We start from the raw sequence: 23,975 nt of genomic DNA, 5'->3' as shown, positions 1-23,975 counted from the left end.
ATCTGCAGCCAACCTGATTGCATTTTGTGGGGGTATTTGCAGCCAACTTGATTGCATTGTGTGGGGGTATCTGCAGCCAACCTGAATTGCATTGTATGGGGGTATTTGCAGCCAACCTGATTGCATTGTGTGGGGGTATCTGCAGCCAACCTGATTGCATTGTGTGGGGGTATCTGCAGCCAACCTGATTGCATTGTGTGGGGGTATCTGCAGCCAACCTGATTGCATTGTGTGGGGGTATCTGCAGCCAACCTGATTGCATTGTGTGGGGGTTTCTGCAGCCAACCTGATTGCTTTGTGTGGGGGGTATCTGCAGCCAACCTGATTGCATTGTGTGGGGGTATCTGCAGCCAACCTGATTGCATTGTGTGGGGGTATCTGCAGCCAACCTGATTGCATTGTGTGGGGGTATCTGCAGCCAACCTGATTGCATTGTGTGGGGGTATCTGCCGCCAACCTGATTGCATTGTGTGGGGGTATCTGCGCCAACCTGATTGCATTGTGTGGGGGTATCTGCAGCCAACCTGAGTGCATTGTGTGGGGGTATCTGCAGCCAACCTGATTGCATTGTGTGGGGGTATCTGCAGCCAACCTGATTGCATTGTGTGGGGGTATCTGCAGCCAACCTGATTGCATTTTGTGGGGGTATCTGCAGCCAACCTGATTGCATTGTGTGGGGGTATCTGCAGCCAACCTGATTGCATTGTGTGGGGGTATCTGCAGACAACCTGATTGCATTGTGTGGGGGTATCTGCAGCCAACCTGATTGCATTGTGTGGGGGTATCTGCAGCCAACCTGATTGCATTGTGTGGGAGTATCTGCAGCCAACCTGATTGCATTGTGTGGGGGTATCTGCCGTCAACCTGATTGCATTTTGTGGGGGCATCTGTCGGCAACCTGATTGCATTTTGTGGGGGTATCTGCTGCCATTTGACTACTTTATGAATTATCATGAGGCATGTAACTACTTGAATATTTTATCTAAAATGTATCTGGTCAGACCTAATCTCTGTGAATAACACCGCTACTTATTTTGTGTTTTGTATTTTTTTTTTTTAACACCCATTTAGTTTCGCTGCGGCGCGCTGAGAGCGCCGCATTTAGACATATCCCTATTGGAGACTGTGCCCAGAATTGCTCAAAATCTATTCCCTACCATAAAGTCATGCAAAATTTCTAGAGTACATGTGTATGTGAGCCCAAAATGGGGGGGGGGGGGGGAGGAGGAGAGGGGGGCGGGCCCCAGGCTGAAACTTCCTTGGTGGGCCCTTGGTGTCCCAGTCCGACCCTGGAGGGGCATGTGACAGGACACAGGCAGCTGCACAGGGCTCTGGGTTTCATCTCCTACCATTGTGACCCTGGGGAGCCCCAACCACCCCCTATGTACACCACTGCTCAGGTGCAAAGACAAGCTGTCAGCCTGTGGATTAATACTCCTGGCAGGACTTCCCAAAGACACAAGTAAAGGTACTTCTCTTGATGAAAAGAATACAGGTCCTGTGTCAGTTCCTGAACTTTGCTAAAGTTGTAGCTTAAAGAGACTTTGTAACAAATTTTTCAGCCTTAGTTCTTCTATCCTATAAGTTCCTATGCCTGTTCTAATCTGCTCTGGCTTACTGCAGTCTTTCCTAACCGCACTGTCTCTGTAATAAATCAATGTATCTTTCCTCTGTCCTGTTTGTCGGGCTAAGGCTTGATTGTGTGGAATGTGCAGGGCTGCTTGTGATTGGTAGAAGCGATACACACCCTCTGCAGGCCCCCTGCACACTCTGAATGACTCACACACTATGCTTAGCTGAGCCTATTAGAAGCTGGTTAGTTTGTTTGTAAACACTGCCTACAACTGTTAATTACAAGCCAGGATTGCAGCAGAGAGTGGCAGAAACAGCACAGAGGGGCACAGGAGAAAATAATGAATAGAATGGTATGCTTTTTATTGTAAGAATATTAGAGTACAGATTCTCTTTAATAAAGACTGTAGTTTGTGGCTGCAGAAGAAAAACAGTACTTTTGTTTGGGATTAGAACTTCTTTTGAGATTTCATTACACTGGATCCATTTGCAGGAAAGTTAACTTCACTTCCTTTCCCTGGGACCTTCAGGGCTTTAATAGAATCCTAGAGGTTCTGGGTACAGGAAATGCATGATAGCAATAAAGTTTGATAGGGCTTCTATGTTTTTCTCTACTCCCTCTATCCAAAACAAAGGTTTTTTTGTTTTTTTTTTCCTTAAAGTTCCCAAAGTTGGAATTATACTCTTCTGATGTTTTATATTTCACTGACACATTCTATCAAAATAAATTTAGATTATACCCTTCACAATCAAGTAATAGAAATAAGATACACATCACTATTATTAACATTATTATTATAACAAACGTTATAAACAATGAATGTACCACCTTAGGAAAAAGGAAGCTGTGAAACGAGTGTATTTGTGATGCCAAATGGAGAAATCCTTGACTCAACTTCAAGCTGCGTTTCAAGCACAGGTAATGAGAAAACTGATCTACAACTTTCCTCATTCATTTAGTCAATTCCGACTCTTTGTGCCCATATGAACTTTTGCACGCCAGATGTGTCTGACAGTCACTGTTTCCTTCAGCTGTTGTATAGGCATGGTCATAAATTCACATATGCTGTCTATTCATCTAAAGACCCCTATCCACAACGCCATTTTTACAGTGATTTTTTTGGACATCATTTAACAAAGCACAGTTTATTTATTTATTTATTTATATTTAAGGATGTTTCACAACGCAACCACCTGTGGTGATAGCTCGTCTTTAAATGACTGTCATGGTGGATCCAATCGTGAACAATCGTTCTGATTGCCATAGACTTCTGCGCAAACGTACTTGCTGTGTGCCGTTGTTTGTACTCACTGATGAAGATACATCAGGGAATGCACGTTTGTTCCCCTGATCTATCTTCTGTAGTCTTCACATGGGTACTTAGCTTTAGCCTCTGCCATCCTCTTCCTCTTTTTGCCCTCAGTTTTTTCCAAGCATAATGGATTTCTAAAGAATCTGGTCTTATTCAATTCACTTTTTTCCTAAGTTTTCTCCTTAATGATATTTTCAAACCTTATCAATAAAATGCTTGGTGTGAAACCCAGCATTTATTCTTTGCTCTAAAAGATTATTTACAGCATATTATATACTGCCACCACTTTTTTTTTTTTACTAGAACAGCATTCAACTAGTTAAACACAGGATTTACAAGCTCCCTGTAGGGAAAGCTGGACGCATCCGAACTGGAGATAACAATGTCTTGTGTTTACTTAAAGGATACCACAACTGACATGTGGCATAATGAGATAGACATGGGTATGTACAGTGCCTAGCACACAAATAACTATGCTGTGTTCCTTTTTTTCTTTCTCTGCCTGAAAGAGGTAAATATCAGGTATGTAAGTGGCTGACTCAGTCCTGACTCAGACAGGAAGTGACTACAGTGTGACCTTCACTGATAAGAAATTCCAACTATAAAACACTTTCCTAGAAGAAAATGGCTTCTGAGAGCAAGAAAGAGATAAAAAGGGGGGAAATTCTTATCAGTGAGGGTCACACTGTAGTCACGGACTGAGTCAGCCACTTACATACCTGATATTTACCTCTTTCAGGCAGAGAAAGAAAAAAAGGAACACAGCATAGTTATTTGTGTGCTAGGCACTGTACATACCCATGTCTATCTCATTATGCCACATGTCAGTTGTGGTATCCTTTAATTGTATCAAGTGAGGAATGTGACACATTCTCTCTGGCAATTCAGGCACACCAGAACACAGACAGATTCTCAGAACGCATTTCTGGGTACATTACAACATGAATACACCAGTTATGAAGAAAATGCAATGTCAGCTCTCAGAGCAAAAAAAAATGTACTTTAGGAAATTGTAATTTCTAAATGAATTATAATACTTACACACAAAAGCAAATATGATAACTGTATGGGATATACAAAGTAGGAAAACATGTTTTTATTAAATATTATGTCAGTGTGAGAGAACGCGGAAAAGCCGCCGCGTGTACTGACAGCAAGGCAGCTGAATCCGCGTCCAACGTGGCGGTCTGCACGCGGAAGCATGCATCTAGTGACATGGCAGAACTATATATGGTTACTGCTGGCCACTCTCAAATTGTCAGCCGTTGCGATCACTACGTGGAAGCACTCAGACCTTAGTCAGATCCAACAGTGTGTTTGAACCAGGAGGACCTGGGAATTCACACTGAGCCAGATTACTTGTGTTATTATTCTGTTATACATCAGACTAGTTCCAGGGTGTAGAGACCACGGACCTTACACCCAAGACTAGGGAACTTGTGTTATCATTCTGTTATACATCAGATTAGTTCCAGGGTGTAGAGACCACGGACCTCACACCCAAGACTAGGTATTGTTTGATATTTGTTATGACCTGTTGCTTTCCTGACTATCCCTCTGCTTTCTGATTCGGTACCACGCATATCTGATATCACGTTGCCAAACCCTGCCTGACTTGGATACCGAATCAACCTTCTGTCTTTGTACTTTATCTGTCTGTGTGCTGCGGACCTGGCTTACCCGACCTCGAGAGCTATCTCTCCACTTAAGAGATAGTCTCCAAGATCAGTCAGTGACATCCACCTTCCGGTGTCACTCACTCTCTGGTCCTTCCTACCTTCAGCCTGACTCCACCCCTTGGAGAGTCTCAGGCTGCTGGAAGGTTTCTGTACTCTCCATAGCAGTATCTTCCGTACTGCTTAGGGTCACCTGTTCATCAAGTGGGTTGCTCAAAGTCATACTGTTACACCAAACACTCGCCATATATATCTAGAGGTGTCCAGAGGTTAGCACTATATCTGTATTATTGGTGATTCTGCAGATCATCCATAATCAGGTATAGATCTGTATTCTTGGTGATACTGCAGATCACCAATAATCAGATTCTCTCTGCGTGCGGACACCGATCGTTACAGTCAGTGTTTTATACCGCTTTAAGCCACCAACAAACAAGAAAATACTCCAAATAATTTTGACAGCACTTTTTCACCTACTATTAAGTACTTTTTCAATTAAAAAGTTAATTTAAACAGAAGATGAAAAATTATGTCCTATGTGAAAACTTGGGACTATGTGAATTGGATAGGGGTCTATGTGACCAAATTATTTGAGTTTTAATAGTAGTATTAACCCCTTCTAGTGATCACTCTGGCTTTATTTCTTTAACCACTTAAGTCTATCTGGATGGATATATATGTCCAGATAGACTGTGCTGCTCCTTCTGCCTGAGGCGCGCGATTGCGCGCACTCCCGCCGCCTGTTGTTAGTCCCCGAATCAATGAATGGGAATATACTTCCCATTCATCGATCTAAGTCCCCTGCAGAAAAAACGACGGTCTCCTTTTAGAGGCAGCAGTCTTTCTGCCAAAAAAAAAAGTCCCATCCTCTTTCTAGTTCCTGGAAGTGAGATCGTTCGCTTCCAGGACTTTTTGACTGTAGTAGAAATAGTAAACTACACCCACATACATTTTTTATTAATTAATTACATCATATTACATTTAAAATTAGCTGTTTACCTCCCACACCAAAAATTATCCAAATAAATGTTTTAATTACAAAAAAAAAATTACAATAAAAAACAACAACATAAATAGTTACCTAAGGGTCTGAACTTTTTAAATATGCATGTCAAGAGGCTATATTATTATATTTTTTTAAATTATAAGCTTGTAAGAAGTTATGGACGCAAATTGAAAAAATGCACTTTTATTTCTAAATAAAATATTGGCGCCATAAATTGTGATAGGGACATAATTTAAATGGTGTAACAACCAGGACAAATGGGCAAATAAAATACATGAGTTTTAATTATGGTAGCATGTATTAATTTCAAACTATAATGGCCAAAATCTGAGAAATAATGATTTTTTTTTTCATTTCTTTCTTAACCACTTGAGGACCTAGGGCTTTCTACCCCTTAAAGAATACCTGTACTGAAAATAAAAGTCAAAATAAGCATACACAAGTCATACTTACATTCCATGTAGTCTACTCTTCAGTGTCTTTCTCCTGTCCCGCGTCCTATTTGTTCACTATGATCAAGGGAATTTTCCGTCCTCCATTTTGAAAATAGCCATTACCCCATAACAGCTTTCTGGTCAGCACACAGTTAAACTGTAACATTGCCCACTTGAGCTATAGGGAAACATGAACATTACCTGGTACATCCGTTTTCCTCTCAGCTATAACTGACAGCAACTGATATTTTACTGACAGCAACTGATATATTTCAGATCTGACAAAATATTGTCAGAACTGGATGGGATTATTGTCAGAAGAAAATGGTGAGCTTCTGAGAGGAACTGATGGCAAGGTAACTCTGTAATGTTCATTTGAAGTTACCTCATGTGTTTATTTTAAATATTTTTACTCAGTACAGGTTCTCTTTAAGGACCGGCCACTTTTTTTCCATTCAGACCACTGCAGCTTTCACGGTTTATTGCTCGCTCATACAACCTACCACCTAAATGAATTTTGGCTCCTTTTCTTGTCACTAATAAAGCTTTCTTTTGGTGCTATTTGATTGCTCCTGCGATTTTTACTTTTTATTATATTCATCAAAAAAGACATGAATTTTGGCAAAAAAATGATTTTTTTAACTTTCTGTGCTGACATTTTTCAAATAAAGTAAAATTTCTGTATACATGTAGCGCGAAAAATGTGGACAAACATGTTTTTGATAAAAAAAAACCCATTCAGTGTATATTTATTGGTTTGGGTAAAAGTTATAGCGTTTACAAACTATGGTGCAAAAAGTGAATTTTCCCATTTTCAAGCATCTCTGACTTTTCTGACCCCCTGTCATGTTTCATGAGGGGCTAGAATTCCAGGATAGTATAAATACCCCCCAAATGACCCCATTTTGGAAAGAAGACATCCCAAAGTATTCACTGAGAGGCATAGTGAGTTCATAGAAGATATTATTTTTTGTCACAAGTAAGCGGAAAATGACACTTTGTGAGGAAAAAAAAAAAAAAAAAAGTTTCCATTTCTTCTAACTTGCGACAAAAAAAAATGAAATCTGCCACGGACTCACCATGCCCCTCTCTGAATACCTTGAAGGGTCTACTTTCCAAAATGGGGTCATTTGTGGGGTGTGTTTACTGTCCTGACATTTTGGGGGGTGCTAAATTGTAAGCACCCCTGTAAAGCCTAAAGGTGCTCATTGGACTTTGGACCCCTTAGCGCAGTTAGGCTGCAAAAAAGTGCCACACATGTGGTATTGCCGTACTCAGGAGAAGTAGTATAATGTGTTTTGGGGTGTATTTTTACACATACCCATGCTGGGTGGGAGAAATATCTCTGTAAATGACAATTTGTTAATTTTTTTTACACACAATTGTCCATTTACAGAGATCTTTCTCCCACTCAGCATGGGTATGTGTAAAAATACACCACAAAACACATTATACTACTTCTCCTGAGTACGGCGATACCATATGTGTGGCACTTTTTTGCACCCTAACTGCGCTAAAGGGCCCAAAGTCCAATGAGTACCTTTAGGATTTCACAGGTCATTTTGAGAAATTTCGTTTCAAGACTACTCCTCACGGTTTAGGGCCCCTAAAATGCCAGGGCAGTATAGGAACCCCACAAATGACCCCATTTTAGAAAGAAGACACCCCAAGGTATTCCGTTAGGAGTATGGTGAGTTCATAGAAGATTTTATTTTTTGTCAAAAGTTAGCGGAAAATGACACTTTGTGAAAAAACACAATTAAAATCAATTTCCGCTAACTTGTGACAAAAAATAAAATCTTCTATGAACTCGCCATACTACTAACGGAATACCTTGGGGTGTCTTCTTTCTAAAATGGGGTCATTTGTGGGGTTCCTATACTGCCCTGGCATTTAAGGGGCCCTAAACCGTGAGGAGTAGTCTTGAAACGAAATTTCTCAAAATGACCTGTGAAATCCTAAAGGTACTCATTGGACTTTGGGCCCTTTAGCGCAGTTAGGGTGCAAAAAAGTGCCACACATGTGGTATCGCCGTACTCGGGAGAAGTAGTACAATGTGTTTTGGGGTGTATTTTTACACATACCCATGCTGGGTGGGAGAAATAACTCTGTAAATGGACAATTGTGTGTAAAAAAATCAAAAGATTGTCATTTACAGAGGTATTTCTCCCACCCAGCATGGGTATGTGTAAAAATACACCCCAAAACAGGAATATGACACTTTGTGAAGAAAAACAATTCAAATCAATTTCCGCTAAATTGTGACAAAAAATAAAATCTTCTATGAACTCACCATACTCCTAACGGAATACCTTTGGGTGTCTCCTTTCTAGAATGGGGTCATTTGTGGGGTTCCTATACTGCCCTGGCATTTTAGGGGCCCTAAACCGCGAGGAGTAGTCTTTAAACTAAATGTCGCAAAATGACCTGTGAAATCCTAAAGGTACTCATTGGACTTTGGGCCCCTTAGCGCACTTAGGGTGTAAAAAAGTGCCACACATGTGGTACCGCCGTACTCAGGAGAAGTAGTATAATGTGTTTTGTGGTGTATTTTTACACATACCCATGCTGGGTGGTAGAAATATCTCTGTACATGACAATTGTTTGATTTTTTTTACACACAATTGTCCATTTACAGAGAGATTTCTCCCACCCAGCATGGGTATGTGTAAAAATACACCCCAAAACACATTATACTACTTCTCCTGAGTACGGCGATACCACATGTGTGACACTTTTTTTGCAGCCTAGGTGCGCTAAGGGGCCCAACGTCCTATTCACAGGTCATTTTGAGGCATTTGTTTTCTAGACTACTCCTCACGGTTTAGGGCCCCTAAAATGCCAGGGCAGTATAGGAACCCCACAAGTGACCCCATTTTAGAAAGAAGACACCCCAAGGTATTCCATTAGGTGTATGGCGAGGTCATCGAAGATTTTATTTTTAGTCACAAGTTAGTGAAAAATGACACTTTGTGAAAAAAACCCAATAAAAATCAATTTCCGCTAACTTTTGACAAAAAATAAAATCTTCTATGAACTCGTCATACACCTAACAGAATACCTTGGGGTGTCTTTTTTCTAAAATGGGGTCACTTGTGGGGTTCCTATACCGCCCTGGCATTTTACGGGCCCAAAACCGTGAGTAGTCTGGAAACCAAATGTCTCAAAATGACTGTTCAGGGGTATAAGCATCTGCAAATTTTGATGACAGGTGGTCTATGAGGGGCCGAATTTTGTGGAACCGGTCATAAGCAGGGTGGCCTTTTAGATGACAGGTTGTATTGGGCCTGATCTGATGGATAGGAGTGCTAGGGGGGTGACAGGAGGTGATTGATGGGTGTCTCAGGGGGTGATTAGAGGGGAAAATAGATGCACTCAATGCACTGGGGAGGTGATCAGAAGGGGGTCTGAGGGGGATCTGAGGGTTTGGCCGAGTGATCAGGAGCCCACACGGGGCAAATTAGGGCCTGATCTGATGGGTAGGTGTGCTAGGGGGTGACAGGTAGTGACAGGAGGTGATTGATGGGTGTCTCAAGGTGTGATTAGTGGGGGGAATAGATGCAAGTAATGCAATGGCGAGGTGATCAGGGCTGGGGTCTGAGGGTGTGGGCGGGTGATTGGGTGCCCTAGGGGCAGATGGGGGTCTAATCTGATGGGTAGCAGTGACAGGGGGTGATTGATGGGTAATTAGTGGGTGTTTAGAGGAGAGAACAGATGCAATGCACTTGGGAGGTGATCTGACTGCGGGTCTGCAGGCGATCGGATGGTGTGGGTGGGTGATCAGATTGCCCGCAAGGGGCAGGTTAGGGGCTGATTGATGGGTGGCAGTGACAGGGGGTGATTGATGGGTGATAGGTGATTGGCAGGTGATTGGCAGGTGATTGACAGGTGATCAGTGGGTTATTACAGGGAAGAACAGATGTAATTAATGCACTGGCGAATTGATAAGGGGGGGTCAGAGGGCAATCTGAGCGTGTTGGCAGGTGATTGGGTGCCCGCAAGGGGCAGATTAGGGTCTGATCTGATAGGTAAAAGTGACAGGTGGTGATAGGGGGTGATTGATGGGTAATTAGTGGGTGTTTAGAGGAGAGAATAGATGTAAACAATGGATTTGGGAGGTGATCTGATGTCGGATCTGCGGGCGATCTATTGGTGTGGGTGGGTGATCAAATTGCCCGCAAGGGGCAGGTTAGGGGCTGATTGATGGGTGGCAGTGACAGGGGGTGACAAGGGGTGATTGATGGGTGATAGGTGATTGGCAGGTGATTGACAGGTGATCAGTGGATTATTACAGGGAAGACCAGATGTAATTAATGCACTGGCGAATTGATAAGGGGGGGAGGGGGGTCTGAGGGCAATCTGAGCGTGTGGGCGGGTGATTGGGTGCCCGCAAGGGGCAGATTAGGGTCTGATCTGATAGGTAACAGTGACAGGTGGTGATAGGGGGTGATTGATGGGTAATTAGTGGGTGTTTAGAGGAGAGAATAGATGTAAACAATGGATTTGGGAGGTGATCTGATGTCGGATCTGCGGGCGATCTATTGGTGTGGGTGGGTGATCAGATTGCCCGCAAGGGGCAGGTTAAGGGCTGATTGATGGGTGGCAGTGACAGGGGGTGACAGGGGGTGATTGATGGGTGATAAGTGATTGGCAGGTGATTGACAGGTGATCAGTGGGTTATTACAGGGAAGAACAGATGTAATTAATGCACTGGCGAATTGATAAGGGGGGGTCAGAGGGCAATCTGAGCGTGTTGGCGGGTGATTGGGTGCCCGCAAGGGGCAGATTAGGGTCTGATCTGATAGCTAAAAGTGACAGGTGGTGATAGGGGGTGATTGATGGGTGATTGATGGGTAATTAGTGGGTGTTTAGAGGAGAGAATAGATGTAAACAATGGATTTGGGAGGTGATCTGATGTCGGATCTGCGGGCGATCTATTGGTGTGGGTGGGTGATCAGATTGCCCGCAAGGGGCAGGTTAGGGGCTGATTGTTGGGTGGCAGTGACAGGGGGTGATTGATGGGTGATTGACAGGTGATTGACAGGTTATCAGGGGGGATAGATGCATACAGTACACAGGGGGGGGGTCTGGGGGGGGGGGGTCCTGGGGAGAATCTGAGGGGTGGGGGGGTGATCAGGAGGGGGCAGGGGGCAGGGGGGGAGATAAAAAAAAAAAATAGCGTTGATAGATAGTGACAGGGAGTGATTGATGGGTTATTAGGGGGGTGATTGGGTGCAAACAGGGGTCTGGGGGGTGGGCAGGGGGGGTCTGAGGGGTGCTGTGGGCGATCAGTGGGCGGGGGGGGGGGCAGATCAGTGTGTTTGGGTGCAGACTAGGGTGGCTGCAGCCTGCCCTGGTGGTCCCTCCGACACTGGGACCACCAGGGCAGGAGGCAGCCTGTATAATACACTTTGTATACATTACAAAGTGTATTATACACTTTGTAGCGGCGATCGCGGGGTTAACATCCCGCCGGCGCTTCCGTATGGCCGGCGGGATGTTACGGCGGGTGGGCGGAGCCAGTTGCCGGGGGAAGCGCGCGTCATCAATGACGCGATCGCTCCCCCGGCATAGGAAAAGGACGCAACGCCCTAAGGCGTATTGCGGTCCTTAAGGCATCCACTTTGGGCTGTGGGCGGTCGGCAAGTGGTTAATCTTCCTGTTAAAATGGATTTAGAAAAAAATAATTCTTAGCAAAATATACCACCCAAAGAAAGCCTAATTAGTGGCAGAAAAAACAAGATATGGATCAATTAATTGTGATAAGTAGTTATTGTCGAATGAATTGGAGGTGAAATTTGCTCGGATGCACAAGGTGAACAACACTGTAGGCTGAAGTGGTTAAATGACCACTGTCGCAAAAATCTTAAAATGTGAAATATATGTAAACACATACAGATAAGAAGTATGTTTCTTCCAGAGTAAAATGAGCCATAAATTACTTCTCTCCTATGTTGCTGTCACAGTAGGTAGTAGAAATCTGACATCAGATTTTGGGCTAGTCCATCTTGTCATAGGGGATTCTCAGCGAGGGCTTTATTCTTTATAAAGACACTGCTTTAAAAAGATTTATACAAAGATGCTGGGCAGCCTGCCTGCTCACCGTACACTTTTTGGGCAGTTGAACAGAGCAACTGCTATTCACTGAGTGCTTTTGAAATTAAGAAAACCCTGAGAACCCCCCATGAGGCCAGTTCAAAGCCTGTCGGTTCTGTCAGATTTCTACTACTTACTGTAAGTGAAAGCAGCATAGGAGAAAAGTACTTTATGGCTCATTTTATTCTGGAAGAAACATACTTTTTATTTCTATATATGCTAATATATATTTTACATTTTAAGATTTTCACGACAGTGGTCCTTTAAGTATTGACTTGTTAGATTATATGGAAATCCAGGGAACTTTTAAGGTACCCATGCACCTAACGATGATGGGCAGATTTAAATAAAGGACTTCTCTCTGATCAAATCTGATCAAAGAGGCAATAGCTCAAATTTTACATATTCATAGCACTGAACATTTTTATCATATGATAAAATCCTAATGCTAATTCAATAGGCAATATGAGCCATACCACAAAAAGGTAATGTTGGCCCAAACATTTCCCCTAATATTTAGATCTGGCGTGATAACTTTTGTGCAACATCCTATGTGACACTATGTGGCATATTCCACTGAATTGTCCAAACTAAGTCTATCTCCCGTTCCTCTCTCAGGGAGTTGTTCCATCGCTGTACCCCGTTCAAATTTGCTGCTACCAGAAGCCCTTAGAAACACTCGTGTCCTTGAGTACTTCCAAAGATAGGCAGCTCCGTAATACGCCAGTGCACTTTTGCGCATGGGCAGTATGGAGCCACCTGTATTCGGAAGCACTCGAGGACATAAGTGCTTCTGGACCTTTCAGGAATCCCCCCCTTAAAAATCCTGCATTTGCCCCTGTAAAGAGCAGTCAGTCCAATATGTCTGCAAATGACACTTGCTTCTGTGTGTGCAGTGTTAACGGGTGGGTTAGGCTGTGCAAGAGAAAGGAGGAGGCCTGTAGAGTGTTCTGTGGTTTGTGCTCTAGCGCGCATCACAGCTCTGCTGCCAGGAAACGCTCTCTCCCTCGTGATAGGACCTGCCTGGTCTGAGCTGCGCAGTGAGCACACAATACAATGGCACCCTGCCCCTAAAACGGCACTCCAGTACTGCCTGGAAAGACTATGCCCAGAAATGGCCCTTTCCGGCACCACCTTTTAGTAAGCTGGGAAATAACATTAGCTGACACCATTCTGACTAAATAATTATTTTATTTTTATTGTGAAAAAAAAAATAATGATTTTATTAAAATACTAAATGTGGGTTCAAAGCCATTTTAAGGATATAAGAGGAACAGACATTTGAATGGTGCCATTAGATACAGAAAAGTGCATAGTAAACCTATAAGTGTTGCAAAATTAAATAAAATAAGTGTTGTTTACTGTTAAAGACGAAAGTACAAAGGATGTACTTTATATCTTTGCCACCTAATAATGATGATGAAAAACAAAAAGCTTACTTGTATTTATTTCTGCAGGTTTCTGCTTAAACTGCCCAGATGTGGACACTAATGATCCAGAGGTGCAAGCTATGGTCAAACAATTTATTGAAGAATATAACTCAAAGAACAACCACACAGAACTGTATAATGTGTACAATGTTACAAGAGCTACAAGAAAACTGGTGAATACAACTGTGTCTACAATGTTTTATGGCACCGCTTTTCAACTTGTCAGATTTCAGTACGATTTAGCGATTATCTTACTAAGGCTCTCCAGGGCATGAAATAATTGATGAACAAAGATAATCCTATAGATAATGTGGATTAGTTAAAAATTGGCTGCTATTTACATAGTTACATAGTTTGTTTGGTTAAAAAGTCATGCGTTCATTAACTTCAACCTGGAAAATAAATACAAAATTAGGTACATTTCTGTTCTCTGCCCTCACATATTCCAGTTGATCCAAGGGAAGGGCAAAAAAACCTTTTCAATGCTTGGCCAATTCATCTCTAATGGCGTGTACACACACCATACTGTAGCAAATGACGGGTCCATCAGACCCACTGAGCGGAACTGGCAGAATTCAGAAACACGTGCTACTGTCGGGAAAAACGTCCGCCCAGCGGGAAGGTCTGACGGACCCGTCGTTTGCTACAGTATGGCGTGTGTACGCCCCTTTAAAAAGAACCTAAACTGAAAATAAAAAGTCAAAATAACCATACACAGGTTATACTTACCCCCTGTGTAGTCTACTCTTCAATCTCTTTCTCCTCTCCTGCATCCCATTTGTCCACTGTGATCAGTGGAATTCTCCGTCCTCCATGGCCATTACCCCATAACAGCTTCCTGGTCAGCACACAGTTAAACTGTAATATCACCCACTTGAGCCATAGGGAAACATAGACATTACCTTGTACATTCAGTTGTAACTGACACCTGCTGATATATAACTGACACCAACTGGTATATTTCAGTTCTGACAAAAATCTTGTCAGAACTGGAATGGATCACTGTAAGAAGAAGATGGTAAGCTTCTGAGAGGAACTGACAGTGAGGTTATTATGTAATATTCATTTGCAGCTATGTCATGTGTTTATTTTAAATAATTTTACCCGCTTCAGGTTGCCTTTAAGGAAAAACACATCCTCCTGACTCCAGGTGACAGTCAGATACGATCCCTGGATCAATGCTGCCGGGATTAGCCAAGTAATTATACAGTGGCTTGCAAAAGTATTCGGCCCCCTTGAAGTTTTCCACATTTTGTCACATTACTGCCACAAACATGAATCAATTTTATTGGAATTCCACATGAAAGACCAATACAAAGTGGTGTACACGAGAGAAGTGTAACAAAAATCATACATGATTCCAAACATTTTTTTTTACAAATAAATAACTGCAAAATGGGGTGTGCATAATTATTCTGCCCCCTGAGTCAATACTTTGTAGAACCACCTTTTGCTGCAATTACAGCTGCCAGTCTTTTAGGGTTTGTCTCTACCAGCTTTGCACATCTAGAGACTGAAATCCTTGCCCATACTTCTTTGCAAAACAGCTCCATCTCAGTCAGATTAGATGGACAGCGTTTGTGAACAGCAGTTTTCAGATCTTGCCACAGATTCTCGAATGGATTTAGATCTGGACTTTGGCTGGGCCATTCTAACACTTGGATATGTTTTGTTTTAAACCATTCCATTGTTGCCCTGGCTTTATGTTTAGGGTCGTTGTCCTGGTGGAAGGTGAACCTCCACCCCAGTCTCAAGTCAAGTCTTTTGCAGACTTCCAAGAGGTTTTCTTCCAAGATTGCCCTGTATTTGGCTCCATCCATCTTCCCATCAACTTTGACCAGCTTCCCTGTCCCGGCTGAAGAGAAGCACCCCTAGAGCATGATGCTGCATCCACCATATTTGACAGTGGGGGTGGTGTATTCAGAGTGATGTGCAGTGTTAGTTTTCCGCCACATATAGCCCAAAAAAGTTCAATTTTGGTCTCATCTGACCAGAACGCCTTCTTCCACATGTTTGCTGTGTCCCCCACATGGCTTGTCGCAAACTGCAAACGGGACTTCTTATGGTTTTCTGTTAACAATGGCTTTCTTCTTGCCACTCTTCCATAAAGGCCAACTTTGTGCAGTGCACGACTGATAGTTGTCCTATGAACAGATTCCCCCACCTGAGCTGTAGACCTCTGCAGCTCATCCAGAGTCACCATGGGCTTCTCGACTGCATTTCTGATCAGCGCTCTCCATGTTTGGCCTGTGAGTTCAGGTGGACAGCCTTGTCTTGGTAGGTTTACAGTTGTGCCATACTCCTTCCATTTCTGAAGGATCGCTTGAACAGTGTTTCGTGGGATGTTCACGGCTTTGGAAATCTTTTTGTAGCCTAAGCCTGCTTTAAATTCCTCAATAACTTAATCCCTGACCTGTCTGGTGTGTTCTTTGGACTTCATGGTGTTGTTGCTCGCAATATTCTCTTAGACAACCTCTGAGGCCGTCACAGAGCAGCTGTATTTGTACTGACATTAGATTACACACAGGTGCACTCTATTTAGTCATTAGCACTCATCAGGCAATGTCTATGGGCAACTGACTGCACTCAGACCAAAGGGGGCTGAATAATTACGCACACCCCACTTTGCAGTTATTTATTTGTAAAAAATGTTTGGAATCATGTATGATTTTCATTCCACTTCTCACATGTACACCACTTTGTATTGGTCTTTCATGTGAAATTCCAATAAAATTGATTCATGTTTGTGGCAGTAATGTGACAAAATGTGGAAAACTTCAAGGGGGCCGAATACTTTTGCAAGCCACTGTAGCTGTGGATATCCTTCAATGCAAAAAAACATCCAAGTTCCAATGACCTTTAATACTTTAGTAAATCAGGTCCAATGGGGTTCATTCACAAAACTTATTTCATGAATCATCTCACCCTACTTATTAACCCACAACGTATCTGTCTTAGCTCATTACAGGTAGTCCCCGACTTATGAACGCCCGACTTACAAACGACCTGTCGATACGAATGGCATGGATTCAGTGTTTCCATGGGAACAAGCCCAATTTTTTTTTTCAAATTGGACTTGTAGTTTTTGATAAAATCGATTTTAAAAAATTCAAAGAAAAAATGGCTTTTAAACTTGAATAAGCAGGTACAGAGGGCAGAGGTGACACAGAGGGGGACACTGCTGGCACATGGGGGCACAGAGGAGGTACAGGGGACAGAGATGGCACATTGTTCCGACTTAAGAACAGATTCAGGTTAACAACGAACCTACAGTCCCTATCTTGTTCGTTAAACGGGGACTACCTGTATTTAGCTTTTCTAGGCAGGGCCGGTTTTAGACTTTGTTGCCTGTGGCAAACTTGTGAGGATTTGCTGCAATTCCCCCCCCCCCCCCCCCCCCCCGATTTGGAATGCTCGCACAGCACCTGACATTTTGCACTGCACATTACATTATAGCTGTGGTGTGGCACATAATGTAGCGGTGGGTGCTGGGTACAAAAAAAGCCTGACAGCCGTTTCGCACATGGCTGTGCTTCTACGGAGGCTGTGCGTGCAAGGGCTATGGCTTCCGGGTTATATACTGTACAATTCCCGCCAGCGGCATGACGCAGCTCGCAGCGCTGCCCCTGATTCCTCAAAGTAGCATGCGCACATCTATGACGTCAAAACTTGTATTTTGACCATTGCTAGATCGATTTCAGCTGAAATCTATCCTATGCCGGAAAATAACTTGATTTTCAGTTTCATGATTCATTTTAAAGCGGACCTGAGGATATTAAAAAAAACAAAAACGTTTCACTTACCTGGGGCTTCTGCCAGCCCCCTGCACCCGCCGTGTGCACGCGCTATTTCCAAATGATCCTCCGTTCCCCTGCCGCGGCTCACTTTCACTTCTGGCAGTCGCCGTCCACTGCACCTTTGCGGACCGTCCTCGTTCGCATACTGAGTTGCCGCAGTAGAGATTTTCTCGTACTGCACCTGTGCAGGATGCTCTAGGCCACGGGAGCACGTACAAGGATGCGCGTGGCCAGGGCCATGCAGGCGCAGTGGTCGTCAACTTAGACGTCAAAGAGAACAAAAGTGAGCCACGGCGGGGGAACAGAGGATTGTTTGGAAACGGCGGGGGGCACAGGATGGCTGCAAAGGGCTGGCAGAAGCCCCAGGTAGGTGAAACTCTTTTTTGTTATTTATATTTTCAGGTCCGCTTTAAAGAGTAACTGTTAGCCCCAAAAATGAAATTTAAATCTCTATTGCAATGTTTTATTTACTTTTTAAGGCAGCCAAAAAGGCAATGCAGAAGTTAAAAATCAATCTAATTTTTTTACTATGTAGCCTTTTCCCCAGGACGCAAAGCCGCATAACAGATACTGCTAAGCATGCAGAGCATGCCCATGTCTGCCCGACCCCCCTCTCCCCCCCAGGACCAGGTGCCGATATATTTTCACCCCAAACAGCTGACACGGAGAGAGAGCGGGAGCGGAGTACATCTACACACTTCCACTGCCGCCACCGCAGAGCAGCCGCCGCTGAGTCACATGTGAGAGAGATGCACGGCGGCGGCTGCTCTGCGGTGACGGCGCTGGAAGTGTGTAGATGTACTCCGCTCCCGCTCTCTCTCCGTGTCAGCTGTTTGGGGTGAAAATATATCGGCACCTGGTCCTGGGGGGGAGAGGGGGGTCGGGCAGACATGGGCATGCTCTGCATGCTCAGCAGTATCTGTTATGCGGCTTTGCGTCCTGGGGAAAAGGCTACATAGTAAAAAAATTAGATTGATTTTTAAGTTCTGCATTGCCTTTTTGGCTGCCTTAAAAAGTAAATAAAACATTGCAATAGAGATTTTAATTTCATTTTTGGGGCTAACAGTTACTCTTTAAGCCTGATTATACTGTTTTAATGTGCTGATGTATTTCTTTTTAATTGATGTCATTTTAAAACATTAGGAAGGAAACATGAAACGCTATAAAGTGGATCTCATAATTCAGGTAACCAACTGTTCAAAGTCTCTCCATACCACCCTGGGAAAAGAGTGTGCCTTTCATCCACATTTGGTAAGCATTAAGCTACTGTACATACAAATGTTAAGTTAATTTTGTCTTACCGTTTGTATTTATTTTTTATGACAGTTTGAGAACAATTGTTCTACAGATATGCTGCTCTTTATAGTGTTAGTGCAAATCATGTGGCTACCCAATGAAACTTTGATGGGACCCACTTCCTGCATTACTATCCCCCCCCCCTCCTTCACACACACACACACACACACACACACACACACACACACACACACACACACACACACACACACACACACACACACACACACACACACACACACACACACACTCATAGTAATAGTGATAAAGCTAGTGCAGCCATCATATTCCCCTCCCCCATAACAAGTGTAGATACTTTAGATACTTAAACCCCACTATCTTCCAGATAGTTTTCCAAAGCAAATATAGCCCAAACCCCCTACTTTTACCCCACTAGTTGTTTAATCATTTCAGTCAGCCAAGGCTGTCTGTTGACATTAGAGAATATGTTGGAATAGTGGTAGCAGGAAAAAAGGGCGCCAGCTGAGGGTGGACGACAAGGGCGCCGCCATAGACTTTAATGCAATTATCATTAATATGGCACAAAAAGCTGAAAAAAGGGCGCCGCAATAAATATCGTTAACAACGTTAGATCCAGGGGTCGAGTGGGGCGTGGACGTGGGTGGACGTCGTCCACCTGCTTTTTTCAGAGGGTGGACGCCGGGTGGAGGATGATAAATGACAGCAATCTGGGAGGTCCATAAAGGCAGAGGCTGGTCCAGGAGGATGATAAATGACAGCAATCTGGAAGGCCCAGGAAGGTGAAGGAGTTAGAATTGAAGAGGTCATAGATATGGGCAAGTTTTTTAATTGCTGAATGTGCAGAGAACACCAGATATGGGAGGGGGAGAATGAGGAAGAAAGGGAAAGTTAATGAGATTATTCAGGTTAGGTGTTGGTGAGTAAGGTAGAGTGAAGATAGCCAGTGCAGGATGTAGAGCTTCCCAGAGCAGAATGAGGACTGGGAGAGGGGCCTGGATTGGGGATATGTCCCCTGAAGCAAGGAGGAGCAGTAGGCAGAGGTAAGAGAGATTTGGATGGGATTTGTTTGTGATAGAATGCTGTTTAGTAGCAGCTGAGGAGGGTATGTGGGTGATGAGAAATAAGAATAATTCATGGCTAGAGAGAAGGGGAGATGGTAACAGGGAAGGAGCAATGTAAATGGCATTGCTGACAGTTGGGGAGTGAAGTGTTTGTATAAACACCTTTTCCACTACCTATGGGTGATATACGTTTTTTTGGCTCAATTTGGATCCCCACTCCTAACAATAAAGACAGATAGCCTGGAACAGCTGCTTCTCACCAGAGACCTACTTAAGGCGATGTCGGCTGTTTATAATGAACTAACACTATTGAATAATTCTAAACTAGATACATTTTTCCTAAAATGATTCATTGACATTCCTGACTTAGAGAAGAATGAGATGAAATATTAGAAGAATGTATTTCCTATTATGGTGGTTTCAGCCAGGGACCAATTACAGCAAACTTAACGCCTACACAGTGTCTACCTCACCCCTGAGCGCATGCACAGGATGAATGATGCTAATTTAGATCTGTCCAGGAGATGCTTGTTGGAGCTGGGGTACTTCATACATGTTTTCTGGACATGTTCCCAGATTACCCCCTTCTGGCATCCTGATTCCCGAGCATAACTACCCTACTTCAGACTTCCTTATCATTAGACCCTGGGTCATTGCACTGGGAAAAAATGGTAAAACTACTTTCACCAAACACAAACAAACATTAGTTTGAGTCTTGGCCAGAAAAGGAAATCCTCAGTTGTTGGAGAAAGACCTCCAGTACCATGTTGGGTACATGGGCAAGTTTGATTAACCAAATGCTACCTCTATATAAAACAACTTATCTCAACAGAAGATGCACTAAGAAATATAAGAAAATCTGGGACATATTGGAGGAAAAATTAATGGACTCCACAAATCCTGACTTTTTAACCCTTACTTGACTAAATCTAAAATTGAATCAAACACTATCCGAGTGGTATACCAGGGAAATAATAATATATACACTGGGTCACAAAGGACAAGCCCTATAGGTTTAAGTTATGCAAGCATATATCCCTTGCAAATAGTTAAATATAGTAGAAGTTTAAAACAAAAGAGGATAACTATGCTCTGTATCCCCTAGTAAAGTCCTAAAAATTGTACAATGGTAAGTCTCTGAGACTGGTGGAGGTCTTTGCTTATCCCCCAGTGCTTCCCATATATGCGTATCAGGAGGACTGGTGTAGCTATTCCACCATCAAAAAAAGGACAATACCTAGATAAGACACATATGGAGGGATGGTGTTGAGGGAATGAGTATATAATTCATCCCTCAAACACCTATTGTCAGGCCCTCTCAGATGTACCTGCTGAAAATGGATGACATGCAATAACATATATAGTGCAGGTGCTATATACAAAGTGCTGTATACTGGTTCCCTAACATGTTTCACCTCACAGCTTTATCAAAGATTGCTATACATATATACAGTAGTATCAAAATGTGCACCCCCCAACAAGTCACAGCATTCCCCCCATGTATATAGCCCAAGTCAGAGCTGAGTTGCCATGTCAGGCATGGATTTAAATACTAGAGGGATGAGGAGGGGTGGAGTAACTCTGGGCGTGTCCACCGCCCGTAGTTGCTTGAGGTATACTGATTACCAGGTTCCGTTTGTTGTGCTGTGTAAAAAAGGCAGATGGAGCAGAGTTACCTGCATCGTGTGTATCCACATACATCAACACGCAACATGGCGATTCATCACTTCCGGTATGAGATCACATCCTGTTAGAGTTGGCATGGTGACCAACATCTCGGCTGATAATCGGTGCATCTCCGCATCCATTGCGGACATGCATGCGTACCAACTTGCCAGCATTGTGATTCATGGTTGCTGCATTTCAGCATACATCGCAGACTTCTGTGCGTATCAATTCTACCAAAGTCTCAGTAAAAGTGTGCATGCGCCACAAGGGACGCGTATTGCGTCACTTTAAACGTAAAAGCCTGCTGGAGTGGGGGGCATGTACATTCATATACAATGGGCGTGGAGGACTCCAAAGTTGCTCATTGAACGAGCGTATCCTAGCAACGCACTGTTGTCAACACAGGCCATTTCCTTACAGGATGTATGTAACCTGCATCAATCAAACACAGGGCGCATGTACACGTGTGAGGACGCAATCCACCACATATACATTCACTCGTATGAGCGTGGAGCAGACTGTGGACCAGATAGATATGTCCCGTCTGCTCTGAGTCAACAAAGGTGAATTGATCCTGTATAGACACACACATGTGTACGTGTGCGTGTGTTACCAATATCCCCGCATACATAATGATTGATAATCATATCTAATAAAATGACATTCAACACCTATATATACATCTGGTGGTAAAATTTATAGAAAACAGGCCAAATTAAAATCTTTGTTCAGGCCGTTAGGTGCAATAGTATCCAATCTAAAAATCCACTGGGACTCCAGCTGAGTCAATTTTTTATCTACATTTCCCCCTCTGACACCCCTCTTCCAGGACTGTATGCCCCAAAACGCAATGTTGAATCGTGATTGTGGATGAACGTCGTTCATATGCCTAGCAATTGGGTGTCATTCTTGTGTTTGATGTCACCAATATGCTCCAATAATCGTTCTTTTAAAGGTCTGGTCGTTTTTCCCACATACCAGAAGTTACACTTACACTTCGCTGCATATACCACCGCACGTGTATTACATGTAATGAACGACAGAATCCTAAATACTCAAGCATTGTTTGGGGACGTAAACTATTTTGTAGTGGGCATATACCTGCAAGCTTTACATTTGCCGCAATGATACGATCCATTGGGTTTGCTAGGTATCCAGGTGTTTACAACTGGCTGAGGGGTACGGGTGTATGTACTATGCACCAAAAGGTCCCTAAGATTAGGTGCTCGTCTGTAGGTGATAGCTGGATTTTGAGGGAGGATCTTAGAGAGGTCCTTGTCTTTCAATAGGATGGGCCAATAATGTTTCACAATCTCGAAGATTGTATGTGATTGATTTGTAAAAGTACCCACCAATCTCGGTGGAGTCCGTTTCACAGTATTGTTATATCCTGTGTCTTGTTTTTTCGGGAGGTTCTTGAGGGTATCCTGCCTGGGAGTATTTTTAGCTCTAACGTATGCTTTTTGTACCACTTCAATGGGAAAACCTCTCTGTTTGAATCTATTTCTCAATAGAGTACATTCTTGTTCAAAAGTCACTTCATTAGAGCAGTTCCGGCGAGCCCGCAGGAACTGTCCGATGGGGATACTGCTACGCAGTGATCTGGGGTGAGAACTTTCCAATTTGAGGAGTGAATTTGTGGCAGTTGGCTTGCGAAAGATCTCTGTTTCCAATCTGCCCTCCTCCCCCACCGTTATTGTGAGATCCAAGAAATTGATCCTTGATTTGTTTATCTCATGTGTGAACCGCATTCCTATCTCATTTTTATTGAAAAGAGAGACAAAATCCTCAAAAAGGGAAAGGGGGCCCTCCCAAAAAATCACTATGTCGTCAATAAACCGACCCCAATATGTAATGTGGGACGTATAGAATTCAAGATCCTCAGAGAATACTAGAGTGTCTTCCCACCAGCCCAGGAACAGATTAGCGTAGGATGGGGCACACGCCGTCCCCATCGCACTGCCCCTGAGCTGGTGGTAATATTTACCTCCAAACAAAAAAACATTATGTGTCAAAATAAATTTCAACAACTGCAAAAGTGTGTTATTATGCTGTTGTAGATGGCGTCCTCTTGTGTTCAGAAAATACTGTACTGCTTTGAGGCTGAGTTTATGTTGGATATTGCTGTACAATGCCTCTACATCAATGCTTGCAAGGAATGTTTCAGAGGTAACCTGTATGTCTTGGAGGTGAATTAATACATCTTTTGTGTCTTTTAGATAGGAGGGTAGCGCTTCCACGAAAGGACGCAGGAATTGATCTACATACTGGCTGATTTCGTCAGTCAAATTTCCCCTCCCAGACACTATTGGTCTACCGGGGGGTGGATTTTGCCCTTTGTGTATTTTCGGCAGTGTATAAAAAACCGACATGACCGGGTGTTCGGTCGATCTTTTCAATCGTATGTAATCATCACTATCTATACCCCCGTTTTCCAGACACGTTTTCAACAGATTTTGTAGTTCATCTTGATGTTTGATTGTGAGATTTGTTCTGACCACCACATATTGACAGTCATCCCTCAGCAATGTCATGCACATTTCTTCATACATAGATTTGTCCATCACCACAACATTACCCCCCTTATCAGCAGGTTTGATAATTAGATGGTCATTGCGTTTCAACATATCCAGGGCCAATCTTT

General features: G+C 43.3%; 1 protein-coding gene across 2 annotated transcripts in view; it reads left to right on the top strand.

The window, feature by feature from the left end:
- The window catches only part of LOC137571650 (T-kininogen 2-like), a 57,364-nt gene that overhangs the window by 19,511 nt on the left and 13,878 nt on the right, over positions 1-23,975 (top strand). For both annotated transcript variants that reach the window (XR_011031400.1, XM_068281110.1), the window contains exons 6-8: positions 2,407-2,491; positions 13,555-13,700; positions 18,468-18,575. Coding sequence is in view for 1 of the 2 variants with exons in the window: in XM_068281110.1 (XP_068137211.1) it covers positions 2,407-2,491; positions 13,555-13,700; positions 18,468-18,575 (339 nt within the window). In the remaining variant the exon portion in view is untranslated. The remainder of the gene's footprint in view (positions 1-2,406; positions 2,492-13,554; positions 13,701-18,467; positions 18,576-23,975) is intronic.

This window comes from Hyperolius riggenbachi, chromosome 4 (assembly GCF_040937935.1).
Source record: "Hyperolius riggenbachi isolate aHypRig1 chromosome 4, aHypRig1.pri, whole genome shotgun sequence".
NCBI classification, from domain to species: Eukaryota; Metazoa; Chordata; class Amphibia; order Anura; family Hyperoliidae; genus Hyperolius; species Hyperolius riggenbachi.
The sequence above is the reverse complement of the archived record's forward strand: the minus strand, read 5'-3'. Positions and strand labels throughout refer to the sequence as shown.